Consider the following 19,523-nt stretch of genomic DNA (forward strand, 5'->3'; position numbering starts at 1 on the left):
TCTGTAGCTCTTTTGTGTACTAATCCAATCTAGTCTTAGGCTTAGTTGTGAAATGCAATACCAGTGAGAGTTCTTTATTTGAATTTAATAATCATTTGTTGAATTATTTGCAAGCTAAAAACACAAGCATTTTAGATTGATGTAAAAATATTTTTACAAAAATGTAGCTACACTGTATATAATAATGTATTTATTCTATTTAGTAATAAACAAGCCATACAACAGCAAAACTATGTACTATCAATTCCTGTTGTAAAAACAGCAGCATCCAGGTAACAGTTTTGAAATTCAAGTACTAACACACAACTTCCAAACAATATTTTAGAGATATATACTCTCGGCTTGTGAACATATTTATAGAAGCATATATTGTTTGTGACAACAGCAATATTTTAATCCAATTATTTTTCTATCTTCCTATGTTATTTTCTTGTTAAATCAATCAACATATGAATAGTGAAGGCATTCAGAAGTTTACAAATCAATTACTTTTGTTTAGTTATAACCACCAAAAAATCCCTTGAGAGATCTTCCAAAAAATTTAAACCCTTCTTTGAGGGAAGTAGGTTTATTGAATTGTTCTTCCATTTTCGTTACTTTTCCTTTCAGCATCTCTAAGGCTTGATCTCTCAATGCTAATGTATTTTTAAGTTCTTCTGCCTCTTGTTGTAGTTTAGCTTCAGCATTTTTAGCATCTTGTTCACCACGTTTAGCGTTTTTCACCATCTCCTCATATCGAAGCTGCTTTTGATGAGCTGCTTGTTCACCAAGCTGTTGTTGCTGCTTATAGTGTTCTTCGAATTTCGTCAGGTCTTCCTTTGCTTTTCGCTCGTTTTCTTTTGCTGCTGCGGCAGCAACTTTAGCATCATTTTCTGCTTGTTCTATTTTTAACTTCCATATCGTTTCATTTGCTTGACTGAGCTCCTGATTGTGAGATGCTTCTTTAACAAGCTTTTGCTGCTGCTCATAGTCGTCTTTAACTTTCTTCAAGTTTTCCATCGCTTGTCGCTCTTTTTCTTTTGTTTCAGCTACAACAGCTTCAGCATCTCTTTTTGCTTGTTCCAAAGCTTGCTTTATATTCTCATTTTGCTTTTGCTGCTCTTCACAGTCTTCTTTGGCTTTCTTCAGTTCTTGATTTGCTTCTCTCACCTTTTCATTTGCCCTAAAATAGACACAACCATTACAAGCCTTTATTTACATATATACAAACTTTTTAAATTTTTTACAGCTCAACGTACCTGCGAGCATTCTCTTCATTTTCTCGGCATTTGCGACGAGTCTCTGCTTCACGAATTGTCAAGCCATCAACCTGTTTGCGTAGATTTGTAACCTCAAATGCCTGCTTAACGTTAATTCTTGCATTTTTATATGCTTTCTCCAGATACCCTCGATAGTCACTATCAACAAAGAAAAATTTTATACAACCGAAATGCTTAAAAATCTTCTTACACTTTGTTTAAAAACCCATTAGAAATTCTATAGTCAGAGACAGACAATCATAAAAAAATGACGTATCAAACAGCAAAGAGCAAACTACATATAAATGTGATTAAAACATTTTTTTCTAAGTTGTACACTTGGTAATCTGCAATATATCAAGAATAAAACTTAAACGAAACAGAGCTCAAGCCAAGGTTTAGTTAGTGTGTTAAATCATTTCTTTATTAATTGTTGCTGATTTGTAATAGTATTAATCTGTAGAACTTGTAAACATATACGCTTTAATTTTTTGTGGAGTTGAGATGTGCAAACACAGTGGAAACCATTTTATGATCTTTTAATCAACTCTACAACTTTACAAAGTTAGCCAATACGACTTGAATTTGCTCGCTCTTTTAGGAGTTATTTTCCGTTAATATATAATGCCAGTAAATATACAATTTTCTGTTTCATAGTTAGTTCTAACTATTCATATTTAGTTGCGCAGTTTTTATTGGGCCATATTGTTTAATTGTATTAATTTATATTGTATTTAATGCAATTTTAGGTTTTAAATTGATATCAAAATGTATCGTCTATATATATTATACTAAACGTTTATATGTTTAGTTCAACAATTCGTATTGACCTATTATCAATCAGTTCTGTCCCCTTAAGTTTTTTCAAGAGTTTCTTTAAAGAAGAGTATATCAGGTAGGAAATTGAAAGTTTCTATCAAATTTATTTGAATTACTACATAGAAATTCAAATCCACTAAATATACACCAAATGCCAACTGCACCAAAAATACATCTTTGGCATCTACAATATAATCTAATAGTTAACACCCTAAAGTCATGCACTAATGAATATTCGTGAAAGAGTATACTTTCTTAATGCTTAAATCTTAATGACTTTCTGTTTCCCATTTAATAATAAAATATATTCTTCAAGAAAGTCAATGTACGATGAATATACTTGATTAAAAGCAATTGTTTTGATGATTTCTTAGCATGGAACAAATAGCATCAGTGTTAATAGCTAGTCAACCTAAAATAGTCTATATCCAGGCTATCTAATTAGAAACTTTATACTGTCAATTGCATCAAACAGTCATGCTCTTAGACAATACCTTGACATGTGATTTTTATATTAGCTACGTGTTATGGATATTGGTCAATTTAAACAAGTTCAAGTCATTCAGGCAAGATCAATTCAAAATCCACTACCAAGGTATTTACTTTTAACATACATGTAAGTGTTTTTCAAGATTAATGATGAGTTAACGAGTTTGGCCATACTAAAGAAACTTGAATTAATTCATAAAATTAAGTTTAGGGTTACTTTAATCATAGAAGTAAAGTTTTTGATTGTTTTCAATATATCTATAAAAACCTCTAGATGCCCGCCACTTCTATCTGAACACCACCTCTATTTGACCGCCAATGTAAAAAAATGGGTTGAAAAATAATGCTGCACCCTTTATTTCAACGTCTCATCTATGCCATTTTGACAGCCTTTGATTTTTATGAACCCACAGTATCAAAGATCAGTAGAAAAGTGTCTACACAATCGTTTTAGTAATGGATCATTTACATCAATAAAAATCAATTCTCTCATTTTCTAGCTCTAAAGCATTTCATGTTTTTTTTGTAAAAACTTTGAAAGCAACACCATAGAAATGACTAATAACTGTATGAGGGGAATATTAGTTCCTTGTTTAAGGCAATCTTGATACTTCCAAATATATGTATATAAAAACAGTTTGCATTTACGATGGTAGATGAGTAACTAGTTTTAAACCAGTGATCACATTTCCAGAGCAAAACTTTTACGTTTTGCATCTGCGCTCAATGCAACGTGTAAAAGTTTTTCTCGGCCAAAAAATTATTTAGGTTCTAAAATCAACTAGTTCAGCAGTGCAGAAAAAGAGTTAAAGTCAAAAGACATTGTGGAAGGTATTTGAAAACCAGAAAATGTCCGTTCCATCGAAAGCAACAATCAGAACGCAGCTTTCCGAGAAAACAATGCAAATATTTTAAGGTAAGTATATATAAGTATATATATAAGTATAGTTTGTTTAAGTAACTTGTTCTGGAATATTTGTAATATATTATGTGATATATTCTGAAATATTGTTACATATTTGCAGCATTTGATGGATTAACACTATAGAAGTTGTAAATTTCCACGTTTACAGCTTATTTGATGACATCATTGTAGTAATCAGATCTTAAAATTGATCGATGCTTGTAACTCTTTTTCTATTGCACATAAAAAGCTAGTTTTAGCTGAAAACTGTAGCAAACATTTCGATGAGCGTAATGAGTTTTATGTAACATAGTTAAATTTAGATATTAAATAAAAATGTCTTAAAATTTAGAGCAAAATAAAAAGTTAAAGCTCCAACAAATTGCAAATCAGGACCACAGGCTATAATATCATTGTAAGGCGGAGCACAGGCTACAATATCATTGCATGTTAATTGCAAGCAATATTTATCAACCGCTAGAAATACTTCTCGGTTTCTCAATGCATATTTGTTAATAGATCTTTGAAAAGTTGAAAGTAAGTTAACAGATTTATTGCACCCAAAATGTTTATATAGGCGACATTTGCTTCGCTCGAGAAAGAGCTAAATTTATCTTTCTAAAATTCTTGGATCTTTAACTGGTTGAGATATTTCTTTAATTCTCAATGCATATTTATTAACAGATCTTTGAAAATTTGAAGGTAAGTTAACAGATTTTTTGCATCTAAAAGGTTTAATATCGCTCCACCAGAAAGAGAGGCAAAATATAGGCGACATTTGCCTTGCCCGAAAAAGTGCCAAATTTATCTTTCTAAAACTTGGACGAGCCAGTTGAAAAATAAAATGTCAGCCTCTATTTGGACGCAACCTCTGATTGACTGTAATTATACAGAAAGGAGTGAAAAATAGAACGCCATGACGCTTAATTAAAGGGTTTACGGCAAATAAATGGAGCTGGAATCACTGTAATACTGCTACAGTTTTGCATGCGCAAATTTTTCCCGCATAGCTCTCAAAACCAAAACTGCCACAAAGATGGTAATGCAGTCGGTCAAATAGAGGCTAATAGCATTTATAGAGTTCAAATTATCTGATTTGAAAGTTTTTGCCAAAAACTTACGCCTTGATGTCCTCAGATTCACATCTTTTAACGCTGAGGTTGTCCTGAAACTGCTGTAGAGCTGCTTTATATATATTCTCAATACTTGTTTCCATTTGTGGCAGACTCAAGTCTTCACTTTCACTCTTATGCTGGAGCTGCAATACAAAATACAACCATTGCGTTATATCTACATGGCCTGCAAATATATCATGAAAATATCATAAAAAGTGTTTTATTATTCAAATCACAACTAAAAAGTTAAACAAACTTGTACTGCAGTGTTTATGACGATTTTTACCTGCGCAACTTCAGTTTCAAAGAAGCGAATCACTTCTTCAAACACGCTTTTGATTAAAGATTCCTCATAAGCTTCTCTTGGAGTTTTAATTTTTCCTACAGCTCTCATAGACAAGAACTACGAAAGAAAGTAAATAATATTGGGAGCTAAATTTAAATTGAAATATTTTATACCGCAGGTCAACAAGCTAGAAACATCATCTATGGTAAACTGACTTACTTTGGTAACATTCTACAGAGCCTAAAAACATAACCCATAACAATAACCCAATAGGTGATTGTAAAATTACTACAATCATAATCTAAAAAAGCCTTAAAATTGATTAAAAACAGGAGGAAGCTTTTGATAAGCTTGTAGATACGAAGCTTGTAGATACAAACTAATAATACAAAAGTGACGATACAGCTGACAAACTAAAAACTTACATAGTTTTTTCTTTTTGTATGGCTAAAAAGGTAAGTTTGAAAAGATCTTAAAACAGGTTAGGCAACTTATATGTATTTTACTGTTTGTATAACGTAAACATTCCTGTAATGGGTTATTTACTTTGTAGGAATACCTGCAGTACATAACTGACCTTAAACTGACTGAGAAGTTCCTCGCAGTTGTAGGTGGCTTCTGATGACAGCTGAAATACCAGTTTCTTAAATAGTTGCTGAGCCGCTACAAGAAACTCTGGATCCACATCTGTTAAAAGTACCAAATACAAACAAGTTGCTTCATTGTAAATGCACCATTAAACGCAAAAAGCCGGCAATATTCGAATATGAGGTATCTACTAACTGACTTTAAAAGAAGCAAATAAAATTATTTTGAATAGCTACATGTATTTGTGCTGATGCACAGAACACTAAACTGAATTGTTGACTATAATCTACAAGTTTTACACTTCTACAGGTAAACAATACAAAGTTATTTCAACAAAAAACGGAATAAGTTAAAAGTTATACAATTTCAACAGCCTGTAGGTTATACAGATTAAATCTAACCTCGGTGGGTAAACACTAGTTCATAATGTACAACAACTAGAGTAGCTCTATAATATGGTTTCTCAAAACAATTCGTATCAACCTTTTTGAGATGTCATCCAACTAAAACTCTTACAATAATGAAGGAAGCCGATATTACTATAGTTATTACAACAGATATTTGAGAATTACCGAAATGAAGTAGCATTTCAAGTGTACGGCCCTACATACAAATTAATTTGATTCGTTTTTGTCATCAATTGGAAACAGCCTTTATAAACAATGATATATAAATGCTGAACTAGCTGCCATCAGGATTTATTGTACACAGAGAAACAAATGCCGGCATTGCCTGGGTAATAAAAAAATTTGGAAAGAAAAAAAATGTTCTAACACATGTAGCATTTTCCACCATAAATTTTAAACAAAAAAAGTGTTTTGTGCAGTTCAAATAAATTAGGAGAAAATCCAAAACAATTGTATAGGTGTTTAAATGTGAAATAATTAGTAAGTAATGGCTAGATCAAGTCTGCTTTGTTACAATGTTTACAATGAAAAGTGAACTGATACTGATACAATTACAATGAACTGACAATACATGATAAAGATCTCGAACATGTTGAATTAACAATAAGAGAATACCCAGAAGTTTGCATATTGAAAAGATTACTGTTGCTGAAGAAGCTATCCATCAAAATTTTGAATACGACAATACCGGTGCTTCTCGATACTGGCACAGACGTAAATGTAAGATCTAGAAATCCAGTACATCAGTGGCCTGCACAAGGGAACTTTGTCTGACTGAACCGGAAAAAAATGTAGAGGCAAGTATAACTCAAGAATGTCTGTGTTAACAATTTTTAGTTTTAGAATATCTAGCGATTGCCTTATGCAGTAACCAGAAAATGAAAATAAAAGTTATGACATTACAGTGGCACTTTTACGGAACAATTAAAATTGAACTATCACAACAAGTTTCACATTAAAGCAGAGAAGTAACAACATTAAAATTGTTTTTATGCAATACTGAAAAAAAAACAAACACAAAAGGTAACATTAATTTATCATAAAATTACATATCCAATTAGGTTGTAACCCTCAATCCTGGTAAGTAAACAGTAGATAACATGACACTGCAAAGTTGGGAACAGCTTAGGTTTGTGGTTAGGTGTGCATGTTTGCAAACTTATTTGCAATTACGTACAATCGTCGCGAGTTCAACTATAATAGTGTCTCACGGGTTTTGCAATGCTTAATTTTTATAGCTATAACTGAATAAAGGGGCAACAGAAAACTAAAGGCAAACTTTGAAATTTAGATATATAGTATACGAAAGGCAATTCCACAATATAGGCCAGCCGGATTAAAAGGGTTAATAATGGTACAGGTTATAAGAGGTCACTGGTTTGTAGCAAAACTTTTTCCTTTTTTCTTTTTTCCTTACACTTGGTTTAGGTTTCGCAGGTTACCAGTTTGCGGTTTCGCGAGCTGACATAGCCACACTAAGTGCAGATTTGGATTTTTCTATAGTTTATTCTTATGAATTAATATCAATCATAGTTTATAAATGTTTGGCTGGAAAATAGAACGTTTTATTTAGAGTGTTTGGATTATAGAAGGAATTCACATACATCAAATGTGATATATGTAGGTTTGCTTGCTTTTTCCTGATACATATATTATTTTGAAGAAATGTATTGCTACCTTTGTGTTGTTCCATAGATTTATTTTGGTATATTTTATTAGTTGTTTGTCAATATCTTTTAGTAGTGACCTACTTATTACCCCTATAATTTGTGGAGGATACCAGCTGACTCTGAGCTCAACCAAAAACTCAGCCAATCGGTCGGCTACAGTACCTCCCCAGGCCACAAAAAAGGAGAACTCGACCCAGCTAAAATCCTGACTGTCTAGCAGATGACAGATACCCTCAACCGGATATTGGAATGCCAACCAGACAGCACAACCAGTTATTGATCATGATGGCAAACACACAGCACTGGACCGACGTAGCTAAGGCTTCATTTGAAGTCTTCCACCATAGACGGCAACCCAATCAGATCTGGATATCCTGCAGCAATAGCTTCAACAGCTAGAGCATGAAACTTTCCATTTTATGTTCTTGGTCTAGCTCATTGACCCTCTGAATTAAACATGATAAACCCAAACAACCATTATTAGGAGAAAAAAATTGATGGATGACCTAGGCCAATGCCTAGTACCACCTGGACGACCAGCTGGCCAGACGGCAGAAGTGCGGCCCAACACAACTGAGCCGAGAGAGAGACGCTGACCGTCCTTACTTGACCAAGCCGAGACTGGGAGTATATATAAGCGGCTAGCTGCAAGGCGATAGAAAACAGACCAGCCAGCCACCAAACTGGCATAAATTTGACTGATCAGCTGCAGTACTGACAGAAGACAACCAATCGACCTCGAAGAGGAGGAAAAGCCTAGAAATCAGGGCAGTATAAACAGGAAAAGCAAGTGATGGTAAAGCAGTGCACGCAAACACCTCATCATATTCAATTGACAGTGTGCCAAACTATTAACTAAATCTCATATATTTATTTTCTAAATATTAAAGCATAAGTGTACTTTGTTTACATCTATACTAGTTGAATGCTTGACGTTGCCTTGATATCAAAAAATTATTTCCACAGAAAATTTATTTCTATTTACTATTAGCAACACTTACCATTCAAACGCTTAAACGCCATTACACAAAAAAGTATTTTGTGAAGGTAAAATAACTAGTGGAAAAAAACTGCTCCAAAAATGTTCAAATGCGAAATAATTAGAAAATCGATCATAGCTATGCAAAATCTGTTTTGTTACAATGATTACAAGGAAAATCATTTAATACTGATACAATTTTTACAAACTTGAAAAAAACCATGAATATGTTGAATTAATAATAACGATGAGTGCGTAGGCGTGTGTGCATGAAAAAAATTACTGTTGCAGTAAAAACTAATTATCAAAAAATTGAATATGACGATGCTGGTACAAACGAATAACAGTGCAGCTCATGCAGGTACTGCGTCTGACTAAATAGAGAGAGAATGTAGAGGCATTTCCACTTCAGAAACTTTTATTTGAACAGTTTTCAGCTCTCAAATCTCTTACGAATGCTTTTCGAACAAACGAAACTTGAAATTTGATAAGGCACATTAAAAGATTACAAATCAAAAAATTGTTAATGAAAATTGAACTAGCTTCTTGTGAAATATTTTTAGAAAAACAAACACAAAGGTAGTATTAATCCATAACAAAAAGTAAACATTTAATTTGTAACCTGATATCATGATAATGATAGCAGGTTACAAATTAAATAAAAACAACAAAAACTTCTTAGACTAGTGGCTAAATGTGGCCTTTTGTAGGTTTGTGATATAAAATTTGTAAGTAATGATTCCAGGGCCATGCAGATTTTTTCATTGCTAAATTTTACTCGCTACAACTGAACACAGAGACAAAAACAAATACTGATATTGAATACACATTGAAAATAAAACTACTCAATTTTCTTTATTTAATTATGCATGAGCCTAAATTTATGCAATCATACCTTGAGATATGATTGATCTAGGATTGAGCTCATATACCGTGAAACTTGTATTTGAATGCATGTCGCTCTACTTTTTAACTTTTCTCCTAAAGTGACACTCGTCACTTTAAGAGCTGATGCTCCAATAAATGATGGTTTTGTGTTTTTCAAACACTTCGACCAAATGTTGAGAAAATCAATTTAACTCTTTCAAAAGCCAATCAAATGCCACCAGTAATTTGCCCTGTCCTTCTGGCCTTGCGACACTGACCCTTTAGGTGGCAATAAATTTGCCAGCTTACCTCCAGCTTGATGTACTTAACTTTTTACATATACATGCATGAAGAAGCTAATACATGTCTTTTCCATTTGTTATCTATTGCTTAAAACCAACCAGCAATTATCTTACAGCATACATTGCCAAATTATCAGAGCTTTCAAGTTTGTTTTATTCAATATACATTTGAAGGAATATTTTTATTTGATAACATCATTTAATAAGGTTGGATAAAATCTCATTGCACTCATTAGTAGGTTTGCAACCATAACTGGCTTTTTAAGTGCAATAGATCAAGAGTTACAAGCGTTGATTCATTGTAAGCCGAATTCAGATTACCGCAATCATGCTATCAAGCAATATGCTATATATACCAAATATACGCAAATTTATAATTTATATAATAGGGGTCAGTGGGGTACTATGAACTATTGGGTAATATGGGGAACCTCAGAATGCGCTATTTTTAGAATGTTCTACGTAAATAATGGTAAGGTCACATGACAGGATATGAGGTCATGAGGCAACCATATTGATTTCAGTCACATGTGCTTCGTGATTCAAAAGAGGTGAATGATATTGTGAATGTTTACCATCTTCTGTACATTTTACAGCCTACAAATAAGGGTAAGGGAGTGCCTTAGTTTATGCTGTTGATACAGTTCTGTATATGTTAATCAATGTAGTTGTACACATTGGTGTGAAAAAAAAGAAATTATCTATATAGTCTTTGATAAATTAAATTTTTTGAGACATTACAAAAAGCGTTTGGGTATGGGTTTCGACCAATAGAATCAGGGTAAAGCAGGACTGGTCCATATTACCAAATAGAAAATAAATAATAAGTAAATCAAAGTTAGTTGGGCTTAAAACAATGTATGCAGTCATTTATATTTTTTGTAGGTTAATACAGATACAATGCCAAAGAATTACTAAAGGCAAATTGACCCAAACCTTTGCCATGATAGAGAAATCAGTGAAAGCATCATAGAAAAAAGTGTTCAAATGAAACAGGTCAGTCGCAACTGGAAAATACAATGCACCCTTAGGATACGATGTTGATCTATTTCCATATTGGCACCATATGGTGAAAAAATTTTATGTATTGGTATAAAAACCATTGCATTTTACAATGCAAAAATCCCTAGTAAAACTGTCAAAACTTTATAAAAATGTTGCGCATGTTGAAATTAGTAACAAAATAGTATGTTAACTTTATTAACTATAGTTGTATACAGTAACTGTATTCTATTTAGTCTATATTGAGTGGTTATGATCTGCAATAAAATGCAACATCATAAGGTGTGTACCAAATGCATAATGAACGGTAAGGAGTTCTTACGTTCAAAATGTATGTAAAACTTAAACTTTGAATTCACCAAAAACAGGTTCAGCTCTCTAAACATATGCTTAAAAGTAAGCTTTAGTACATGTATGTATTTTTAGCTATTTTACTGAATTTCAAGCTTTTATCACTAAGATTTTATCACATCAGTTTCTTTCTTTCCTTTCACTATAACATTTAGCGGGTCTGGTTAAAACCTTTTTCAACCTAATTTGACACGAAGGGCCAAGCGATGCAGTTTTCGAAAGTGGCTCCTTGCACACTTGACCAATTAATTACCATCGAAAAGAAAATTGAAATCTTATTTTTTACACAGTACCTACATGCCTTTGGAGTAAGGTGACTTGAGCTGGTAGTACCAGCCTGGTACATATAGCAAGTAGAGCAAAGAAAAGTCGAAAACGTTTTAATGCTAATAATGTTACTGTAAATTACTGCATTTTAATTTTTATTGGTTCAAAAGAGCTTACCACTTTTCTGAAAATCAGAAATGGCCAGGAAGAAACAGCTTTCCTGCTGGTGCAGAGAGTGATCTAAGAAAACATGCTAACTTGACACAATGTAGAAGATCGCATACTTGATCACTTATTGAGGATGATGATTGCTAGTGCACTGTAAATGCTGGTGCAATGCAGACAGTTGCTAGCTAGGTAATGCTTGTAAAAAGATCCAGAAAAGGTGGTAGTTTGTCTTGTATAACATGAGCACAAAAATCAACTCCCTAGACTCCTAGAGGGAAGGACATTATCAAGTTCTCAAAGGTAATGTGGATGTGTAAACTGTCTTGAGTGGCTACTTTAATATATGAGTTACATACATACGATGATTTGGATTTAAAGTAGTAAAAACAGATTTGCCTACAAAAACATGATTAAACAAGAAATAAAATATAAAATAAAATGAATAAAACATGATTAAGCATAAAATGAAATGAAACATAAAATGAAATGATTAAAACATGAAAACATTACACACAAATAGGATAAATAATGATATTTTACACATACATTGTACAGTGTTGCTTTTATGTACCAGTCCACATCAGTAAATTAAACACTTGAAATTAAAAATTATTTTTAAAAAACTTAATTTAATAGCACTTCTTCTAGTGCGTTTTCACATTTAGCGTTTTGTTAGATTCAATTTTATCATCTTTGCTTTTCGACACTTATTTTGAATAAAAATTTATTCAATGAAATCTGCTTTTGACAACTGCTCAAAAATTTTCTAAAATAGCTCATGCACCTTTAACATTGTCTATTACACAGCCGGTGATAAACTTTTCTAGACTTAGCATCTTTGTTAGTTTGACGTACCTAATAAGCACACCGACTGCCAAATTTGAACTAAGGCGAAGATTTTCTTGAACTCGTATGGTGATACATAATTGGTATGATAAGGCGAAAACCTCTCCTTGTTCAACTTTGTAACGTGGAAAAATTGAAAATTGGGGTAATCGTAGGCTGAAGGTGCACTGTACTTAAAACTACATTACAGCGTTACCCAGCAGCTACAAAATGTAACAATCAGAATAGTGTCACAACAAATTATTTTGCTGGCTCTACAAAAAAATAAAGTATTTACTAAAAATTTGAAAGACGATCGTTAGCTGTATCTACTAAAGACTTCACAACAATTACATGGTCTCACCAAGTTTAATCTCAGAGACTTGGCTTATGAGTATGCTGAGCAAAATAACTGTAAATACACTGATTCATGGAATAGGCCCAAAGCAAGTCAAAAAAAAAGATCTACTAGAGGTGTAACAAAAAAAGCGGAGATTCTTACTTTAATGATTCTGTAATACCCAAAACAATGAAACATAAAAGAGCTGCGCCTACACCAGCGAGTGACAGCAAGTTAAATGATGAACCCATTCCATTGTATGAAGCGACGAATGACATACTGGATGAGCCAGAGTGTGACGATAGAAAAGTTATCAATGCCAGTGATCATGTTATAGTGAAATTTGCTACAAATAAATATGTCAAAAAATGAAAAGGCTCAAGTTGCGTTCGTCAAAGGCAGTGGTCAGCATTTTCTGTCTCCTGACCACTTGGATACCAGCTCCGTTGAGATGTGTGATATCGTCATGAAATTACCAGAACCAGCATTCATCAGCAGAGGTCAAAAACTGGTGACAATCTCTGTTTTGATGTTGATATTTCATGATTTTCTTTTTAAACATGTAAGTTGATATTTTCATAACATAATTGTTGTGATAAATTGCTTTTTATATAAATAGTGTAACAAAATTTATTTCAATACCAACAATGATTGTCGGTTGAACATCTTCGACTATGGCTATTTATTTTTAATTAACTGTCTCGTATGTTTCTAAACTTCAAACCTGCTTGAAAAGTGTGGTAACATTTAATATTCATAATAAGTATGTTCCCTATTCTACTCAATACAATTCTTATTATAAACTAAATCATTGCTTCTTAATTTTTATAAACGAACCATATTATCTTGTAGTTGAGGTAATATAGGCCACATTTCAGATTTAAAAATTCTGCTCATAGCTCCTAATTATTAACATCTATGATGGTGTATTATTGGTGTTTTATACATGCTAGTCTACCACATGATGAGCATAATTATGTTTGGATCGCGCCAATAGCTTCTTTTCCAAAATCCCTTTTAGGTGAGGTGACCCATTTCGTCACCACTTCCCTACTAACAATTTGTCAAATGCTATAAATATATACTCAACAACAAGTGCCATAAACAAACCATAATCATAATACATGCAGAAACAAAAATAAAAAATTTTTAAAACTTGTTTTTACATTTTTAAAACAAAAATATTAACATGGTTTGCTTGACCGGTTACGTTCTGATTGTTGCGTCTGTTTGGAACCATTTCATATTTTTCTGGCTGTTCAATACCTGCTACAATGTCTTCCGATTTCAACCTTCTTGAACTTCTACACAGCTGAGCTAGTCGATATTACCATTTAAACAATTTTTGGTCCAGTAAAACTTTCCGCGATGCAATTTTGAATAGAAACATCTAGCGCTAATAAAAAAACCACATGCCATCACAATAGCCTCAAAATTTTAGACTCAAATTTTCCATCATGAATGCATTAACCTTTTCCTATGCAAACTTAAGTATCAAGATCATTTTTAAAAAACTACCATTAAACTGATACAGCTAGTAGATATTTTGATGGTGTTGCAATAAAGTTTGAATGAAAATCCTAAAGTAGCTATGTGGCTTTATACCGCATTAATTATATTATTTGTAAATACTGGTTTTTATAATAATCTCATGGTTAAGTTATTGGGTTATTTTTTTCTCTAGTTAACCAATTGTTAATCAACTATAATAGCTGGGTGTTACATAATAACAATGTGTTCTAGGGTTTCAGGGTTGGGCAGGATTGAGCAAAAATACATGCAATCACATATTTAACTGTCTCAACGTGAAGTTAAAAAGCGAACTTCTATTCAAACAGAAACAATGGGTGACCTAAAGGTGATCAATGTAATAGAGTCAGTATTAGTTCATTTTTGTGGACACTTTTCTCTTAATCATTTGAGTTTGTAATGATTAAGAGTGCTAAATAGTATAGGTCAAAAAGAAATAGCGTTCAAATAGGAGCGGCGTTCAATCAAGGGTGGTCTACTATTTTTCGAACCTTCTGTCATGGTGGCAGTCAAATAGAGAGGGTGTTCAAATAAAGGCGGTGTTCAATTAGGCGTTATGCGGTAAATGCCAGTAGCTCAATCACAGCGATAACTGCCTACGCACTCCTGATAATAAGATATCCAGCAGCCATAACAAGGTGGACTGGAGCATGCTTAAGGGAATCAGAAAGCAACTTGCAAGCTGCGGTTCAAGAGTGAAGCACTCAGCCTCAAGTCTGACACTGAAAGGTGAAACTTTACTACAAAAGTGCCAAAATCTATATAAGCGTACCGCAGACATTACAAAGTAACAGAGCATAAAAGCCTAAGCAATCTCCATGGCTACCTTAGCCAGGTTTCTGGCTAAACTTCACTCAAATGCTATGAGAAAGGAACCATTCAAGGATGATAAAAAACCTGAGTGGTACACCAGAATGTCCATTTTGATTGCCGCTTGCAGGTATATGATGTGTAACTGGTAAACACATGTGTAACTAAACAAAAGGGATCTAACAGCTCATACAGGATTTCTAATCTTGGCGACATGGAAGCAAGTGCTCAAATGAAGCAATCCAAAACACAGATATCTCACTCTAGAAACAATCCTGCATGTAGAGTGCAGTGCGCATGGATACATCAGCCACCATTTGTTTGCATCATAAGTAGATGCAAACAGCTAGCATACCCTGAGCAGCATGACTACATTGTGGGTGTGGAAATGTGTATGGAAGCATATGCTATAAGTTAGGCATCAGTAATCCACAATACCAGTGGGAAAGTTTTTCCTCTCAACAAGCTGGAGTAGAGCTTGATGAGGGAAAAGACCACATCCTTGAAACTGACCGTTGAAAGCCTAGTATAAACTCTTCTACACAAGCTAGTTACATATAATTTGAAAATATCAAACTTGCTCTTTTTATGCGCAGTGATGAGAGTAAATAGTAGTTGCAGGTATTCAGCTTCTCCACCAGTCAGCTAATGTCAAAAGGATAATTGCTACAGAGAGTGGCTAGCTGCGATATCTGCATTGTCTTGTGTAATTGTCTGGTTTATGATTGCATATAAACAAAATTTGAAATATTTTTATCAATACCAAGTTAGTCAATATCATGCAATTATTACAGATATGCTTAGACTAATTCCAAACTTACCACCCAAAGTGATGTTTGACCTTTCAGATGCCTTGACAACAGCAAAGCCTGGATGCGGAAGGCCTTCCACTTCGAAAGCTTTGAATGCCTTTTTAATTCCTTCTGCCTCAGTTTTCAATGCCTCAGAATGTGTCTTGTTTATCTGTATAAGACAATAAAAACGATTATTATATACCTCTATTACTACCATTTTTAGCAGATACTATAAACTGGCTCTTTTTAATATCTTTTCAAATTGTAACTATCACATTATACTTGAATATTGATTAGTATGCTTGACTATAATCTAAAGTAAGTGACACACTGCGGCCTTTATTTCAGTTTTTCGCATCATACATGGATTTATTGAATTATCAAAAGTTTTACTGATAAGCTGCCAGTCAAATAGCATATAAATATTATAATTACCAGGTCATCAAGCTGCATCGGTCGATGTGATTCTCTCCAATCTCTCACCAAGATTATGTTTCTTTTGAAAATACTTCCTGTTGCATTTTCATCAGCATGAAATGCACACAACTGAAATTGTATAGTAAGGATAATGCACTGATAATTTAAAGTCTAGAGTGCAATAAAGGTGCATATCAACACAGAGAAGAATATTATCAAAATTAGATTTGTTCACAGTTTATTTTATCAACTGTTGACTGTTTTTTATCCTAAATTCTAAAATATCACCTCAACAAAACTATTCTCTTTCTTGGAAAAAGAATTGTGTTTTGATTACCTTTACTTGGTGTTCATGACATGAAATGGTGTTCAGTATGCCTGCCAGTTCTGGGGGAGTCCACCTTATGGCAGACACAAATCCTGGCTAACTCAGTTGTAGGAAGGACAATGATTTGCCTCCAACTCAACTGTTACTGACCTGGTCTGGTCTGATGACTACCATTAGGATGCTAGTGAAAAGTTATGAGGTGTGCCAAGTCACTCAGCACAATGAAACTTGCAGAACTGCCCTGCATATTGCAAAATACATAAAAGATCTATGCAAGAACCTAGCTCCACTTACACTGAGGCGAGAAATAGCATCTGCTCCCATACTTTGGTTAACATTTAGAATGTGTACATCTGCCAACTGCAGTCCAAGAAACAGAATCAGGTTATCCAAGGTTGGGTTGCTTCTCATGGAATCGGCAGTTCCTTGACAATCCATTAAGATGATGGCTTTCTGTAGCAGTAAACACAACCTTATGTTTAATAACACCACAAAGTTTACTCAAGTTTACAAAGGAACTGAGAGTTTATGATCATTGTATTTTAATCAGATACTTATATAGTTGCACATGTAATGAAAATAGTTTGATAACCATAAAAATAATATTTACTAAATTTGTTTCCTAGGTTTTGTGCTGACATAGAAAAGAGAAATAACTAAATTGGAACATGACCATTGCTGTTAACAGATAGTGCATTAATTTGATCAAGAATAGCAACATCAAAACTTGTGATGATTGCATTCGAAAAAGTTATTACTGGGTAGACAACTTGTTTTAATCAGAAACAATCATTCATGAGATGATTTAAACTCATTTTATAGGGCTATTTTTTAGTGTTATTGACATGGTTAGTTGAAAAAAATGTTTACACTAAAAACAACGCCTTTTAGCACTTAATTTTTGGCAAAATATTTGTTACAAAATTCTGAAGTTATGAAGTTAGGAAGAGCTTTTCTTTCATTTTCACGCTTCTCTAATACCCTTTAAAAATGGCAACTGATTTTGTCACTGAGAAGTCTTTAATTATATATGCTTGCAGAAAGGAAGTGAGGCAATAACAATATATTTCATAAAATGTGTATTTGGAGTCATATAACATACCCGTTCTATAAGTTTTGGGTACATGTACATCCAAATTCCATGTGTTACACTTGTTTCACCACCAGCCCAGTGTCCGCCTTTTATTGGTATGGTTTTTGCACTTTTCCAACCAACCTCAGTTGGATGCTTAAACAACAACAGTTGTTATAATGCATGTTGATTAATATATTTTAGATTATCAACCTATTTATAGCTGTTTTATTTGACATTAAAATATTAAAACAATCACTGAAAAAAAATACAAAAGTTAATGAAAAAGTTGAAAGAACATCAACGACTAACTTAACAGAATGAGGAATAAAAAGATCTTAATGTCATTAGACAACAGACGAAATATTGATTATAGTGATATTCAACAATTATATCTTAATGTATTAGTATCAAAACGCTGTGAGAATCATCAGGAACTACTAGATTCTTTAATATTATTTGTTATTGTCACAGTTTAGTTTAGATAGCAAAATGTCTCTTACCGTTGTGCAGTAGTCAAGGTACGTCTTCATGAGGTTCAGCAAAAATGATTTACCAGACCTGTACGTTCCAGATATACAGATCAAAAACACCTTAGCATCTTCTGTAATATATCCTCCTCTTAGCATCTTTTCAAATGCTTCCAAGTCATAGCTTGGTCTATCTCCTTCTAGCTTTATTACCAGCTGTTGGTTTTGCTGTAAACGAAGAGTGATTATTAAATGGCATGCTAATGTTTTATTGAAAAGTTTTTCAATTATTATATATGTGTTAAAAACCTGCTGTGAAATAAAACTGGTAAATATTATTTACTTCCAGCAGAAACATAACTATCCAACTAGAGCTACAAATGTATTTAGAAGATGACAACTCACCATTGCGTAAACAGGTTTCTAACCTATTATACCGGGCAAAAGTTACTTAAAAAAAAATTCTTCAAATTTAGTTTTAAAGCGGAATGCCTAAATATATGAAACAGGTCAGTCGCAACTGGAAAATACAATGCACCCTTAGGATACGATGTTGATCTATTTCCATATTGGCACCATATGGTGAAAAAATTTTATGTATTGGTATAAAAACCATTGCATTTTACAATGCAAAAATCCCTAGTAAAACTGTCAAAACTTTATAAAAATGTTGCGCATGTTGAAATTAGTAACAAAATAGTATGTTAACTTTATTAACTATAGTTGTATACAGTAACTGTATTCTATTTAGTCTATATTGAGTGGTTATGATCTGCAATAAAATGCAACATCATAAGGTGTGTACCAAATGCATAATGAACGGTAAGGAGTTCTTACGTTCAAAATGTATGTAAAACTTAAACTTTGAATTCACCAAAAACAGGTTCAGCTCTCTAAACATATGCTTAAAAGTAAGCTTTAGTACATGTATGTATTTTTAGCTATTTTACTGAATTTCAAGCTTTTATCACTAAGATTTTATCACATCAGTTTCTTTCTTTCCTTTCACTATAACATTTAGCGGGTCTGGTTAAAACCTTTTTCAACCTAATTTGACACGAAGGGCCAAGCGATGCAGTTTTCGAAAGTGGCTCCTTGCACACTTGACCAATTAATTACCATCGAAAAGAAAATTGAAATCTTATTTTTTACACAGTACCTACATGCCTTTGGAGTAAGGTGACTTGAGCTGGTAGTACCAGCCTGGTACATATAGCAAGTAGAGCAAAGAAAAGTCGAAAACGTTTTAATGCTAATAATGTTACTGTAAATTACTGCATTTTAATTTTTATTGGTTCAAAAGAGCTTACCACTTTTCTGAAAATCAGAAATGGCCAGGAAGAAACAGCTTTCCTGCTGGTGCAGAGAGTGATCTAAGAAAACATGCTAACTTGACACAATGTAGAAGATCGCATACTTGATCACTTATTGAGGATGATGATTGCTAGTGCACTGTAAATGCTGGTGCAATGCAGACAGTTGCTA

At 33.3% G+C, this 19,523-nt stretch overlaps 1 protein-coding gene across 1 annotated transcript; it reads right to left on the reverse strand.

Annotated features, from left to right (window-relative positions):
• Nucleotides 1–265: 265 nt before the first annotated feature.
• LOC137410119 (atlastin-2-like) lies at nt 266–18,266 on the reverse strand (the record flags this gene model as incomplete). Its single annotated transcript, XM_068095701.1, has 10 exons — nt 266–1,162; nt 1,239–1,397; nt 4,572–4,708; nt 4,852–4,968; nt 5,429–5,538; nt 15,779–15,920; nt 16,187–16,297; nt 16,791–16,949; nt 17,599–17,724; nt 18,072–18,266. Coding segments are annotated over 10 exons (1,923 nt in total), but the record flags the coding sequence as incomplete, so codon positions are not given.
• Between the last annotated feature and the right edge of the window lie 1,257 nt (nt 18,267–19,523).

The sequence above is a fragment of the Watersipora subatra genome, unplaced genomic scaffold (genome assembly GCF_963576615.1).
Source record: "Watersipora subatra unplaced genomic scaffold, tzWatSuba1.1 SCAFFOLD_66, whole genome shotgun sequence".
NCBI classification, from domain to species: Eukaryota; Metazoa; Bryozoa; class Gymnolaemata; order Cheilostomatida; family Watersiporidae; genus Watersipora; species Watersipora subatra.